Here is a 14,363-nt window from a genome sequence, read left to right as displayed (position 1 = left end):
ATTCGGGTCGTTTCCACTTTTTGGTTATTATAAATAAAGCTCCTATGAACATTTATAAGTCTTTGTGAGGATGTAGGTTTTCTTTTCTCCTAAGTGAATAGCGAAGTGAAATTGCTGTGTCATATTTTAAGTGTGTATCTGACTATAAGAAACCGCCAAACCATCTTCTAATTTGGCTGTAGCATTTTGCATTCACACTACTGACGGATGAGAGCTACAGTCATTCTACATCCTCGTCACCACTCAGTACTACCATTTTTATTATAGCCATTCTAGAGGGTATGTAGAGATATCGCATTGTGACTTAAATTTGCATTTCCCTAATGACTAATGATGTTGAGCATCTTTATATGTGATTATTAGCCATTTGTATATCTTCTTTGGGGGAAATGTCTATTCAAATCTTTTGTCCATTTTGAAAATTGGGTTGTCTTCTTTATATTGGGTTGTAAGAGATCTTTATATATTCTGGATATAAGTCCTTGATCAGATGTATGATGTATGATTTGCTAATGTTTTCTCCCAGTCTGTGGCTTGTATTTCATTTTCTCATGATGTCTTTTGAAATGCAAAAGTTTTGAATTTTTTTTTTAATGTTTATTTATCGTTGAGACAGAGAGAGACAGAGCATGAGCAGGGGAGGGTCAGAGAGAGAGGGAGACACAGAATCTGAAACGGGCTCCAGGCTCTGAGCTGTCAGCACAGAGCCCGACGCGGGGCTCGAACTCACGGACCGTGAGATCATGACCTGAGCTAAAGTCGGCCGCTTAACCGACTGAGCCACCCAGGCGCCCCCGAAAGTTTTGAATTTTAATGAAGTCCAGTTTATGGAATTTTTAAAAACGGATTGTTCTTTTTGTGTTTTGAAAATTCTTTGTCCAATCCAAGATCACATAGACTTCCTCTTACGTTTTCTTTTAGTAGTTTTATAGTTTGAGTTCTAGAACTTGGGTGAGATGCTACAATGAATAGTTGTAGGCAGTCTAAGAGCAAAGTGAAAAAGGTCACTGAGAGGGGAAAGTAGGAGGGTTTTTAGGAAGAGTTCTATATTCTTTCCATTTTTTTCTAGATCCAATCTCTAGACAAATGAGAAAATGTTTCAGCTCAGTTAAGGAGGAAACCATGCCTGTTTGATCTGATCAAGGCTTAGTACTAGCTTTATCCGAGAATTATTAATATTAGCTGACAATGTTGCCTTTATCCAGAGTCCAGATGTTTGCTATAATATGTATAAATATACAATACTATAGAAATGCATGAAGGACATTCAAAACAACACCGGTAACACACTCAGTTCATGGACGCAGGCACACAAAATGGCTTGATGGTAATTTGCCATTGGATGGAATGCTAAATGAAAGAAATCTGGGCTTGAGATGGGTGAATGCCAGATGTACATGAATGGATCACAGCCACAGAATGCAAGGAGGCATGGAAACAAACCTTGGAGAAATATCACAGCCTTGCTGCATAAAGGCACCCAAGGAAAACCAAAGACTGTTAAATATTCCAAATTCATTTGGAGGGTCAGGAGGGCTTTGCGGATCACGAGGTTCTTCATTGTTGTCTTCCAAGTGCCATTCATAGGGGCTGAATCTGCTGACCAGGAAAAGAACTACGCTGACTCCAATATAGGCGAAGACGATGCACATCCAGATTTCGTAAGCCAAGGGATCCAGAAATGAGAATACGCCTGGTTTTGATTTCTGAGGCTTCTTTATCATGATGGAGATGCCCAGGCTCATAAATGGCTTTGAGAAATCTATGACTTCTTCACGGACCAGGGTTATGGTGAGTGGAGCGACAGCTATATCAGCCCTCTGGAAAAAAAAAAAATTTTTTTTTTTCTTTTAGAGATAGCATTTCCATTATTCATTTGCCACTTACTAAAACCTCCTTGGTGGAAATATAAACTCTTAGATCACTACAACCGATTGATTTGTCAATGCTTTGATCAGAAAAGTAGTAGCATTCAATGGGTTATAAAAAGCTTTAACTTGACGGTAAGGTGAGGAAAGGGCACTGGCTGGCTGGCCGCTTGGCTTTTGTCCTTTGCAACCTATTGTTGACTTATGGCAACTGCCTCAGTTTTTCTTTCTTAGAATTTTTCTGCTCCCTTGCAACTCATCTTGTACTCCCTTGTGACATATCACTGCTTAACTCTTTTTTCTATAACTTTATTTACTTATTTTAATGTTTATTTTTATTTTTGACAGAGAGAGAGAGAGAGAGAGAGAGAGAGAGAGAGACAGTACAAGCTGGGGAGGACAGAGAGTGAGAGAGAGAGAGAGAGAGAGAGAGAAGCAGGCTCCAGGTTCTGAGCTGTCTGCACAGAGCCCAACCCGGGGCTCAAACCCACAAACTGTGAGATCATGACCTGAGCCAAAGTCTGATGCTTAACCAACTGAGCCACCCAGACTCCCCCCTTTCTTTCTTTTTTTTTTATTTTAAGTAAGCTCTATGCCCAACGTGGGGCTTGAACTCATGATCCCGAGACCAACATTCACATGCTCTACGAACTGAGCCAGCCAGGTGCCCCGATCACTGCTTAACTCTTGTTTTCTTAATTTTAATTTTCATGCTCTTATGTCTTATCTCCCTTATGTGACTGGATATTTTTGAGGGGCAAGCAAGTAGTCTAGACTCTGTGCCTCCCTCCCCACCATGAGGTGCAACACAGGACCACAGTACTCAGTGTAAAATTTACTTGAGTGTTTGCTATTATTCTTGAATTATTTTTTTCAGAGCATGTCTATTAAAACATAGGTTCTTCAAAGGCAGGGACTCAATCTTCTGGGTTTCTTTTTTGTATCTGTCACTGCAACACATTTTAAACCAAAGAAACTAGAGATGACTAAAAAATAAGTGGCTGACTTTTGAAAATAATCTATGTAAACATGAAAGAATTCTGCATGGGCGAGAACAAAGGTAAAGCTGTTATTAGAATACGTATGAATTTATATAGGAAACCATCATGTCTAGTGATAAATATCAGTGGGGCACTCACATGTGTTGGATCAATAAAATAAAAGTGTCAGTAGTACCCTGCATAATGGGCTCAGGCAAAGGCAGGCAATGTTTTTATATTAATCCCGTGAAAAAAGACGCTAGAAATTTTCTCTTTTCTTTTCTTTTCTTTTCTTTTCTTTTCTTTTTTCTTTTCTTTTCTCTTCTTTTCTTTTTGGTGCTAGCAATTTCTACACTTCATTCTTTTGTCTTCCACGATTTTTCTTTTTTAAAATGTTTATTTATTTATTTTGAGAGAGACAGAGAGTGCGAGCAGGGGAGGGGCAGAGAGAGAGAGAGGGGGAGAAAGAGAATCCCAAGCAGGTGCCATGCTGTCAGCACAGAGCCAGATGAGGGGCTCGAACTCATGAACTGTGAGATCATGACCTGAGCTGAAACCAAGAGTCGGATGCCTAATGGACTGAGCCCCCAGGCGCCTCCACAACTGTTCTTCTACAACAGTAGTAGGTTTAATAGACTTTAGTCTGGAGCCAGGCCTTAAAATGCACACCTAGAAAAATGCTTCTAAGGAAAGCTTTTTAGATGGTCCGTCAGATATGAAGTGAAAACACCAATTTTGAGGATCATTTTTTTCTATGTTACATAGGGTTATATCTCAATATCCTTACCAGTGAGGGGGGAGATAATGATGAATTCTGAGATAGAAGATGTTTTCAAAGAAATGTTTTACTAACTTGAGCTCCATATGGTGACTCAAACTGGTTCAAAAACACATCTTAATTAATTTAAAGAGAAATGCAGATAATACACAGCCAGCTACCATTTATTCGCTGCTTACTCTGTGTGTAAGCACCTCATATATATTATCTCATTTAATTCTCACAGCAAACTAATCATCCTCATGCTAATGAAGGAGAAACTGAGGGCTGGGATTAGAATCCTGGTCTTCAGATTTCAGAACTCATACTCTTTTTCTGGTTTGTTTCAAGTTATTTAAATTCTAGTTAGTTAATATATAGTGTAATATTGGTTTCAGGAGTAGAATTTACTGATTCATCACTTACATTTAGCACCCATAGCCCATCACAAGTGCCCTCCTTAATGCCCATCACCCATATAGCCCTCCTCCCAACCCTGCCCTGGCAACCCTCAGTTTGTTTTCTATTGTTAGAGTCTCTTATGGTTTGCTTTCCTTTTTCTTCTTCTTTCCCCAATATTCATCTGTTTTGTTTCTTTAAATTCCATGTAGGCGTGAAATCATGTGGTATTTGTTTTTCTCTGACTGACTCGTTTTGCTTAGCGTAATACACTCTGGCTCCATCCATGTCATTGCAAATGGCAAGATTTCATTCTTTTTGAGGGCTGAGTAATATCTATCTATCTATATATCACATCTTCTTTATCCATTTGTCAGTCGATGGACTTTTGGGCTCTTTCCATAATTTGGCTACAGCTGATAATGTTTGTAGAACTCACACTCTTAACCACCATAATGTCCTAACTCTATAGACGTGTACAGGTTTCTACTATACACTACTTTTAGGTACAACGATCAACCCCTCTCAGGTTCCCTCCAGTGTATATCTGAGTGCCCGTTCCGTGCCAAGCACTACTCTTGGTGCTGGGGATGAAGCCGTGAGCAACAGACAAAGCAGGCACAACTCCTCACCCTTGTGGAGGATGTCCTGTAGCCCAGGGGAGCTTCAGAAAGTATGTATTTCTTGAAGCCAACAGTCTGCTGAGCAAATCTACCTGAAATGCTCACTAGCATCTCAGACGTCCCCAATTGTGAAGTTAAATCCATCATCTATCACACAAAAGCTGATTCTCCTCTAAGTCTGTGAGTGATGCTTCTTCCACACTTTTTGCGGTCCCTGATCCTTACCAGTCCCATCATCTGTGCGGGCGATCTTGCCTCTTTCTTCACTGAGAAGATGGGCGCCAGCTGACACGAGCTCTATCGTCTGTGTCCTTTTTCTTCTCAACATATTGCTGTGCCTTCACCTATTCCTTTTATAAAAAATATTTTATTTTTTCTTAACTAGGCTCCACGCCCAACTTGGGGCTTGAACTCGTGACACCAAGTTCAAGAGTCGCGTCCTCTATGGACTGAGCCAGCCAGGCACCCTGATTCACCTATTCCTTCTTTCACTCCCATCTCTTAGCAAACGAACTTTCTTTTTTTTTTTTTTTAATGTTTATGTATTTCTGAGAGAAAAGGGGGAAGGGCAGAGAGAGAAGGGGACAGAAGATCCTAAGTGCAGGTTTGAACTCACAAACCATGAGATCATGACCTGAGCCAAAGTCGGACACTTAACCAACTGAGCCGCCCAGGCGCCCCTGAACTTTCTAAGATTTAATCCACTTATTCCTTGAATCCCATATTCTTTGGTCTCTGCTTAAAACTTAGCTCCAGGGTGCCTGGGTGGGTCATCAGTCAAGCGGTCTGATTCTTGATTTTGGCTCAGGTCACTATCAGGTTTGTGACATGGATCCCCAGGTCAGGCTCTGTGCTTAACAGCACGGAACCTGCTTGACATTCTCTCTCTCCCTCCCTCTCTCTCTGCACCTCCCCAGCTCATGCTTTCTCTCGCTCTCAAACAAACATTTGAAAAAAAATCAGCTCCATTTATTCTTATACTAATTTTTCCTTCTTGACCTATCCCAATGGTTCTCAATGGGTGGCTCCCTGGACCAGCAGCATCAGAGTCACCTGGGAACTTGTTAGAAATGCCAATTCTCAGGCCCCATCCCAGATATATGGAATAAGAAACTGTGGGTGGGATTTGGGTGGCCCTCTAGGTGATTTGAATGCTTGCTGTCATTTGAAAACCATGACTTGGTCTTATTCACTTAAAATCAGATTCAGGTAATTCTGTTTACTGACAGACAGAAATGAGACAAACCCCGCCCCTCCCACCTTCTTTGCTCCTGCTACCTTCTTAACCATACGACATCTTTCTCTATTACCTGTAATCTTGTTGAGAAAATACACCTTTACCATGTCTTGATTTTTAACACCACTTCGTCCTTATAAAACACCTGTGATCTACCTTCTACTCCCCACCCTTCCGATTTATTGACATCGCTTCTTCAACTATATACTTGGTCACCAAATTTGAAGTCCTTCCCTCAGACATTAACTGCTTATGTGACCCCACTAGCCTTTTGCACGATGTGCTCTCTTTCCTTGGCTCTTTGACCCTGAAGACCATGGGTCCTCCTACCTTATGGCATGTTCCTTCTCTGGCATTTGTTCCCGGATTTGCTCTCTTGACCGGCCGAGGCGTAGCTTTGGAGCCTCAGAGTCTACTCATGGGGCCGGCTTAGCGGACATTCGATGAAGGTTTGTGGAGTAATAAGCAAGACTCCTTGAAGGCTCTGTCCTTCACTTTCTCCCCTCAGGATCATCACCTAAGGCTTCAACACTCCCCTCCTAGCTGCAGACTCCTGAATCACCAGTTCTGCATTTATAACCAGAGGGAAGCCAAACAGCAATTTTACCGGTTTTACCCTTTTGCCTGGGGCCAGACCTGATCTTAGAAACAAAAGCTACTGAGGAGAATGGAATTGGCCAGAAAGCGAGAGGGTCTTTTTCTTTTCTTTCTTTCTTTTTTTTTTTGGCTGAGAGAGTCGGAATCAGCTAGAAAGAGGCTTGGTGCGCCAACAGAAATCACAGATAAAGCCACCTTCTGTCCTTGCCAATGTGTTTCGACCTCCATGCAAATGCCCCTCTCGTATCATTTCCCATTTGATCTCATTTGAATTTAATTAGTTAATTTAACTAGTTTTTTTGATTTTTTTTTAAGTCTAAATAATTGAGAGTTCTAAGAGAAATGGCCATTTCTTTGTTTTGGAAGGAAGAAATAAGGGGCATTTGGGTGAGAAAATCACTTTGGATTGAATTTAGGGGACCTGGGTTCTTTTCAAGCAGGTAAAGAAAGGAGTTTGAGAATTTTGACACCCTTTATGGGGGGAAAAACCCCAACATCTCGGCAACAAACAGCCAGCAGATGCTAAGCACGGCTAAACACTAACAAGAAGTGGCTAGAGAGACAAAACACAGCTTCTCGTCTGTTTCCCAGGAACACGCAGCAAAAGACCAGATTCTCAAAGGACGCCATTCCTAGTAGGAGTACTTTTGAAGTCACAGAAGACAACAGAAAGAACTTGCTCCCCCCAGGCACTTGGCTTTCTCCCTCCGTCTAGCTTTTTAACCTTTTCTGAATTGTTTCTTCCTAAGGAGCTTTTTCAAAGAAGGCGGTGTTAGTCTGTTTTTTGGAGGGTGCTCTCTCAATGAAGAATAACATTAAATCTGTGCTCAACTAAGCCTCATTGATGTGGACCTGGCTCCAAAATGAGAATTCCCATGCTGAATCTTAAAAAAAAACAAAAACAAAAAAACCCAAAACCTATTATGGCCGGAAAAAGACAAAGGAATAGCAAAAATCAGGTGGAAGAAGGCTCAATCAGTAGAAAGGAAGGAGCTAGTGATCAGCCAGCCGGATAGGGGACTTAGCAACCCATCCCGTCTCTTGTATGCCTGGTGGGGCCAGCGCGGCAGAACTGTCCTGTCAGCTCACAGGCAGCTATGGAGAGGCCCTTGCCCTCTGCCGCCACTGTCCCCTCCTCCACGTGAAAAGGATGTTGTTATGGTCAGTTATTTCAGGGCCCAAGATCTGCTTGGCATAATGTCTGTGGAGCAATCAAGCTGGTTATAAAGGGAAATGGGAGGAGCCGGTAAGTAGTGTCAGCAAACACCCATTTAGCTCTCCTGGAACTGCCACAGCACGCAGACCAGGAGGGAAGTCATTTTCGAGGCAAGTTAAAGATTTAGGAGGCCAACATAAAGGCAACTCCCCACCCTCTCTGCTCAGAATGGCAGACCTCCGTGCGTCATTAATGCTCCTTCCTGGAGCATTTGAAAGAGAGCACACACATCATTTGAAAGAGAGGGGCATTTTTATCAAACCATCAGCCCTTCTGCCAAAGCCCAGTGTAATCACCTGAAGAATAGAAAAGAATATTTGGCGTCTGTTACTGCACCCTTGCTTCTCTGCCTTTTAGCTGGAAGGACAGATCGACTTCCTGTCTTTCTTAATGGAAAATGAATCTGTCTTAGGATAGTGACAACCTAAGAGACAATTTCTGCTAGGTAGAGAAATGTCAGTGTGAATAGCATCTATAAAATTGCCATTTGTCCTGGGAGTGTGAAGGGGTCTGAGGGTGCCCGGGGGCTGCGACCTGGAATCAACCACCCCCCAACCCCATCTCCATCCCCAAGCTGTCTGCTCTCTTTTAAGCCAGAGGTACCAATATGGGCAGTGGTTTGGCCTTTCCCAAGGCAACTCTCTCCCTCCTATCTTCATCTTTAGTTCTAAGTGCTGGGAACGTAAGGAACACAGCAGCTGCCTGCTGGCAGGCGACCCTTTGTCAATTAGAACCTCGATTTCTTTCCAGCCCTTTCCCTGACTCTCTTTTTCTGTTAGATTATATCTCCTCTCAAAGGGCAGAAACCCCCAGCTGCCTGCTTTGGGTTTTCAGATATTTCAAGTGATAACTAGAGATGTGTATGGCATTATTTTGGAGGCCACAGATAAGCAGGATGGGTATCTTGGACGGAAAAGCTCATAATCCAACTAGATTGCAACCCCCTTGAAGGCAGATGGGGATGTTGTATCTGATATAACACCAATCTTCCCATAATCTGGCAAGCTTAGTAAACTGAGCCATTGTGACCCAGTCCACAGAGCACTGGGCCAGGAGTCAAGAAACCTGAGTTACAGTCCAAGCTCTGCCAAGCTTTGCAATTTTGCGACCTTGTCACAATTCCCGCCACTATTTCTGTCATCCCATCAGGGCTTGGTTGCCTGGTTTACCCAAATGGCAGTTCTAATGGCCATTCCTGGCTGATCCCCATATTTATCTGTAAAACGACTGAAATGGTAGGCTAAAAGATGTCTAACAGCCCTGTTAGCTACAAAATGTTTTTAAATGTCCTCTTACAACACATGCTATTTTGGAGCCATAAAAACTTGTGGTCTGTAAGCCATTTAAGCTGGGGACAATTACCATGTGGTGATGTTATAGACATCCAGCTCAAAATCAAAACTGCTAAAAGCAGGTGGACAGTTTCAAGTCCATAATGTTCTGAAGAGCTTACATAATGGGGCACATTGTGTCCTACTGACGTTTGTTTCAAAAATAGCCTTCTTAGCAATACAAGGTGCCCCAAACATCAACCTTGATTTGGTTTTCTTTAGAGGGAAAAAACCCATTTAGGAATCATCTGAAAAGAGGCTGATTGGCTTCTTTCTTCCTAAACAAATTTAATTCATTTGGACTCTTTCTGGAGACTTTGTGGTAGATACTGAAATCTTCTTTGCGAAGCTTTTTTCATCTCTGCCTGTCTTCATTTTTTTTTTCCTACTCTGATCTGTTTTACATGCTAAAAGCAGAAGAGAAAATTCCCTAAAGATAAATCTGTGCTTATCTGTGTAGGTTTCATGTTCATTGCAAGAACTAGTTTTCCTCCCCCCCTTTTTTTCTTAAGCAACTTGCAAACTACAAGAGCCCAGGCCTGCCAGAAATGAATGCCTGTGTTTTCACTTTTCTCCATTTCTATCACTGAAAGAGAAGTGGAAAACTTCCCAGTGCTGGAAGATTACAACTTCTAAATGAAGAGGAGGACACATTCAGCTTGTGAGATCATCCGCCTTCACCGAGAGGTCTTACTCCAGCATGACAAGAACATCCATTTTTCACAGCCACAGGTTTTAGAGGAAAGTGGAAATCGGCAATTGGTTTGCTGTCAATTCCCTGGAATCACCTTGTGTTATTATCCCAGAAGGCATCAGAAACTTGTTCCAGGTGGGAGGAGGGAGGATATTCCTATGAGAGACTTCCCTAGCTATTGCTTTTGTCTTCAGTAGAAAGAACTGGAGGGAATAGAAGGGAAGGCTCCTTCAGAAGAATTTTTACCTATTTGGCAGTGAAGAGCTGATTTCTAAATCACTCAACAAGGAAGGGACTCTCTAATTCTCAAGCTCGCTCACTCACACTTACCCACACTGGAAAGAGGGAGAGAATGTGGAGATTAGGTGGGTGTCGTACAGGGGACACGCCAGAAGAGAAGCCAAAACCCAGTGAGAAAGCTGGGTCTTTGTCCAAACAGTGTCAGGAAATCTTGCTCTATATCAACTGGGACTAATGTCTTGCTCATTGCCAGGAGGGCACTCAGCTATTCACAGAATGTGACAGGTTTTCTCTTGAGACACTAGACAGCTCTGGCTGTTGAGTCACAATGGGCTGGTAGAACTCACGTCAGTTATTCTGGTCTGGTAGAAACCGACACCTGAAATTCATGCTTTTGTGGCCAGTCTTCTCCCCAGAAAGGCAGAGGCACCAAAAGCTTTTCAACAAGTTTCAACTATCTTTTATGATGGGATGGGTGTGAAATAACACTTTAGCTGTTGAGCAGTCTAGGGCAATGGTTAAAGAACATGGACTTCATAGTCAGAGACCTGGGTTCAAATCACTGTGTCACTACAGGCTGTTTGGCGTTAGCCTAAGACTTCACCTCTCTAGGCTTCAGTGTTTTCATCTGTAGAATGATTAACATGATGGCATCTCCCTTGAAGGTATGTTATGAGGATTAAGTTACATAATGTCTACAGAGCATTTAGCACTGGGTCTGGCAACTAGGAAATATGCAACAAATGGTAGCTAATAATAAGAATAAATAATGATAATGATATAAGATTGCCTCCGACCATGAGCTAAATTTAAAGATTAATGCCTGGGCATGACTGTGTGCCAGGCATTCGCTCGTTAGAACAAAAAGTGAGGATTTACTATGGACCACGTAATGTGCTAAGTGCAGGGGAATGCTGTGAGCAAGACAGGACCTCTTGGAGCCTGAGTGTTGGGGAGATGAGGGATAGAAAAGAGAAGAAGACTTGACTGCCAAGTCATAAAGACGTTAGAGTTGTGTCAAGATGGTTCAGAGCTTCTCAGGGTCCTTAGGAAGCATGACAGGTGCTCTGCCCCTTGTTCAGCCCCCTGTCTCTGGCATTACAGGTTCTTCTCTTTCTCATCACTGAGTTCACTTGAGTCTCATCTGCAACTCAGCCCTGTGCCAGTTCCCAGGGCCAACCTTGACCCAAGACGGGAGATAATTGGCTCCAGCCCCATAGCTGGGGGCTGAGGTTCAAATTGCCTTCCTCCTTGTCTGACTGGAGGATGGTGCCCTAGTTTTGGTACTTGAGGTCCAATCTCATTTTAAGCCTTAATTCCTTTTCTGCGCCCTTATTTTTAGCAACGAGCTTCTCCCTTTGTACTTGTTCCTGAGGACCTGTTCCAAAAACTTATTTAGTGACCCCAGTACTATCTTCTGATGGGAGAGCTGTACCTTATTCTTGCTGATTCCCATCTGAACCTCATCCAATCCAGTCCTGAGCTTGAACTTCAGTCCAGTAATTAATTGTGATGGTTTCTTCTTGCCAACTTCATCTCAGTATATGCACCCTCTAGATTCCTCTGTCTTCCCCTAACCTGCTGTCTAGGCAAGGCAAGTCATTGCAAGTAATCCTTGTCTGTTAGATCTAAACGTCTGCAGAATACACTTGTTGCAATGAGCACCGGGTGATGTATGCAAGTGTTGAATCACGATATTGTACGCCTGAAACTAATACAAGACTGTATGTTAACCAACTGTAATGAAAATAAAAATCAGAGATAACTAAACATCTGCTGCCACCATCTACACTTGGGTTAGTTCTCTAGTGACTGGTTCACCCAATGGGCAGTTCTTTTTTTTTTTTTTTTTAAATTTTTTTTTTTTCCAACGTTTTTTTTTTTTTTAATTTATTTTTGGGACAGAGAGAGACAGAGCATGAACGGGGGAGGGGCAGAGAGAGAGGGAGACACAGAATCGGAAACAGGCTCCAGGCTCTGAGCCATCAGCCCAGAGCCCGACGCGGGGCTCGAACTCACGGACCGCGAGATCGTGACCTGGCTGAAGTTGGACGCTTAACCGACTGCGCCACCCAGGCGCCCCCCCAATGGGCAGTTCTTACGTCCAGTTCTGCCTGTCTCTATATGCCTCAGTGGGTGGCCCAAGATCTGACATTCCCAACCAGAGGCCAAAACCTTTTAAAGTAAAGCCACTGCAGAGCTCTGAAGATACAGCTGTACCCCTTCTGAAAGCCCTAATTATCAGTGTAATTCTTCTGTACTTGGCCCATGGGCAAGCCCTTAGCACAACGATTCTATTCCTTTATTAATTCATCCAACAATTATTTGTTGAACTTCCATTATGCGCCATGCTCTGGGATGTTGAAAGAAATCAGATACGGCGTCTCTGCTCAAGGAGTTCATAGTCTAGTTGGGGCAAGTTCAGCTGAACTTGTAAACAGATCATTATAACACAGGTTCAGAAGCACTACAAGAAAGCAAAAAGCAGGGGTACCTAACCAGACTGCTGGTGGGTAAATGGTAATCCCATTCAGGAAGGCTTCCTGAAAGTGGGGACACATCAGAGCTCTGGAGGACTGCTAGGTGGCATTAGCTGACTGAGAGAGGCAAAGGTACTTCCGGGGATGCCCTAAGTGACCTTTAGGGAGCAACACATACTTTTCAGTAGCAGGAACATTGAGTTCTAAGGGGAAAGAGTACAAGATGAATCTAGGGAGGTAGGTAGGTGCCAGATTATGACGTGCACTCCTTGCCATGCTGAGGACTTGGAATTTTATCCTGATTTTTATCTTTTTTTTAAAAAATTAAAAAATTTTTTATTTTATTTTTTGAGAGACAGCGAGAGACAGAGCATGAGCAGGGGAGGGGCAGAGACAGAGGGAGACACAGAATCCAAAGCAGGCTTCAGGATCTGAGCTGTCTGCACAGAGCCCGACGCAGGGCTTGAACCCACGAACTGTGAGATCATGACCTGAGCCGAAGCCGGATGCTGAACCAACTGAGCCACCCAGGTGCCCCTTTATCCTGATTTTTAAAGTGGGAAGTTACAATAATGTGGAGATCTGATTTGCCAGGGTAAGAGTAGAGGCAGGGAAATCAGTTAAATGACCGACAAGTGGTGAGAACCTTAACTAAAATGATGATAGTGGGATGAAGAATGTGTCTGAATTTGAGAGTAGAACACAGGACATGGTCGCTGCCTAGAGATGAGAGAGCAGCGAGCAAAGGTGACCCGTTTGTGTAGGCAAAGTCGCTGAGGCAGCAACTTCTGCTGCCTGACGTGGAGAACACAGAAGGGACAGATTTTCAGTAGAGGGCAGGCTGTATTTAATGTTGCCAAATAAAGTTCCCCGATTTTACTTTGCTTTTAGCCACATAATCCTGTTGCCCAAATGGTGCTATTGACAATCCTACCTTGACAGAAGTCAATTGGAGAAGAAAATGTTTTGTTTTTGTTTTTGTTTTTTTTACAGACCACATGAAAACTCTACAATTGAATAATTGAAAATGAAATCCTCTATCATTGATAAGTGGAAAGCACAGAAGTAAGTGAAAATAGCGTTGAAAAGACTTACCCCATAGACAAGTTCTCCAACCATGCCATTCCATATTTTTGTCTCTGGATCCCTTGCGCCATATTTCCCGTCGCCGACAATGGACAATTTGTATTTGATCCTCACGTGTTTGGCTATTTCATAGGCTAAGTCGACACAATAGCCTTCATATCTCTCATTTCCTTCCAATTGCTCATGGTTCTTCTTATACATTACATATGGTGATTCCTTAGGGACCAGAGGGAGATCAAAGGATTACCCCTACACGTTATTCTAAGAGATGATGAATGTAATAACTGTCCCCCCCCACCATGTGCCTGTTGAGGTTTGGTGTGTGAAGAGAGCCTTTAAAAAATGTTTGCTTAATAAGCAGAGGAACCTCAATAGACTGACTATTCGCTGGGCTATCTATTCCTTGGAGTCCCTAACTGATGATTTAAAGATGTAGAGAAGGATTTAAGTTCTTTTCGAGGGTTTGAAAGCAGGACCAGTTTCCACTTGTAAAGCCTTTGATTTAGGCAAACTGGGTAGAGGTATTTCTCTTACATGAAGGTGAACTGCCTTTGATTTCTCAGGATTTCCCATGCAGGAACCACAGCCAGCCCAGGCAAGCCCTTAAGAACCACTGTGATCTTTGTGAGGTCAGGGTCTGTGGCTTATTCGTTTCTACATCCTCACGGCCTAGTACAGTACCTAGGACAAAATGAGGATTTGACATGTCTGTTTGCATGTCAAAGGTAAACTTCAGCTAAATCTCCATTCATTTATTTACATCGTCAGACCTAGGGGTATACTCATTTTCAACCCTGGTTTGTACTTCACGTAGTAAGAACATACCAGCTTTTGGAAAAAACATTTTAAAACTAA

General features: G+C 42.8%; 1 protein-coding gene across 1 annotated transcript in view; it reads right to left on the bottom strand.

Moving 5' to 3' along the window:
- The window catches only part of GRIA3 (glutamate ionotropic receptor AMPA type subunit 3), a 264,933-nt gene that overhangs the window by 60,212 nt on the left and 190,358 nt on the right, over nt 1-14,363 (bottom strand). The window contains exons 11-12 of the mRNA XM_042974909.1: nt 13,518-13,724; nt 1,444-1,820 (exon numbers count right to left, since the gene is read on the bottom strand). Coding sequence (XP_042830843.1) covers nt 1,444-1,820; nt 13,518-13,724 — 584 coding nt within the window. The remainder of the gene's footprint in view (nt 1-1,443; nt 1,821-13,517; nt 13,725-14,363) is intronic.

The sequence above is a fragment of the Panthera tigris genome, chromosome X (assembly GCF_018350195.1).
Source record: "Panthera tigris isolate Pti1 chromosome X, P.tigris_Pti1_mat1.1, whole genome shotgun sequence".
NCBI lineage: Eukaryota > Metazoa > Chordata > Mammalia > Carnivora > Felidae > Panthera > Panthera tigris.
This window is presented reverse-complemented; position numbering and strand designations above follow the sequence as displayed.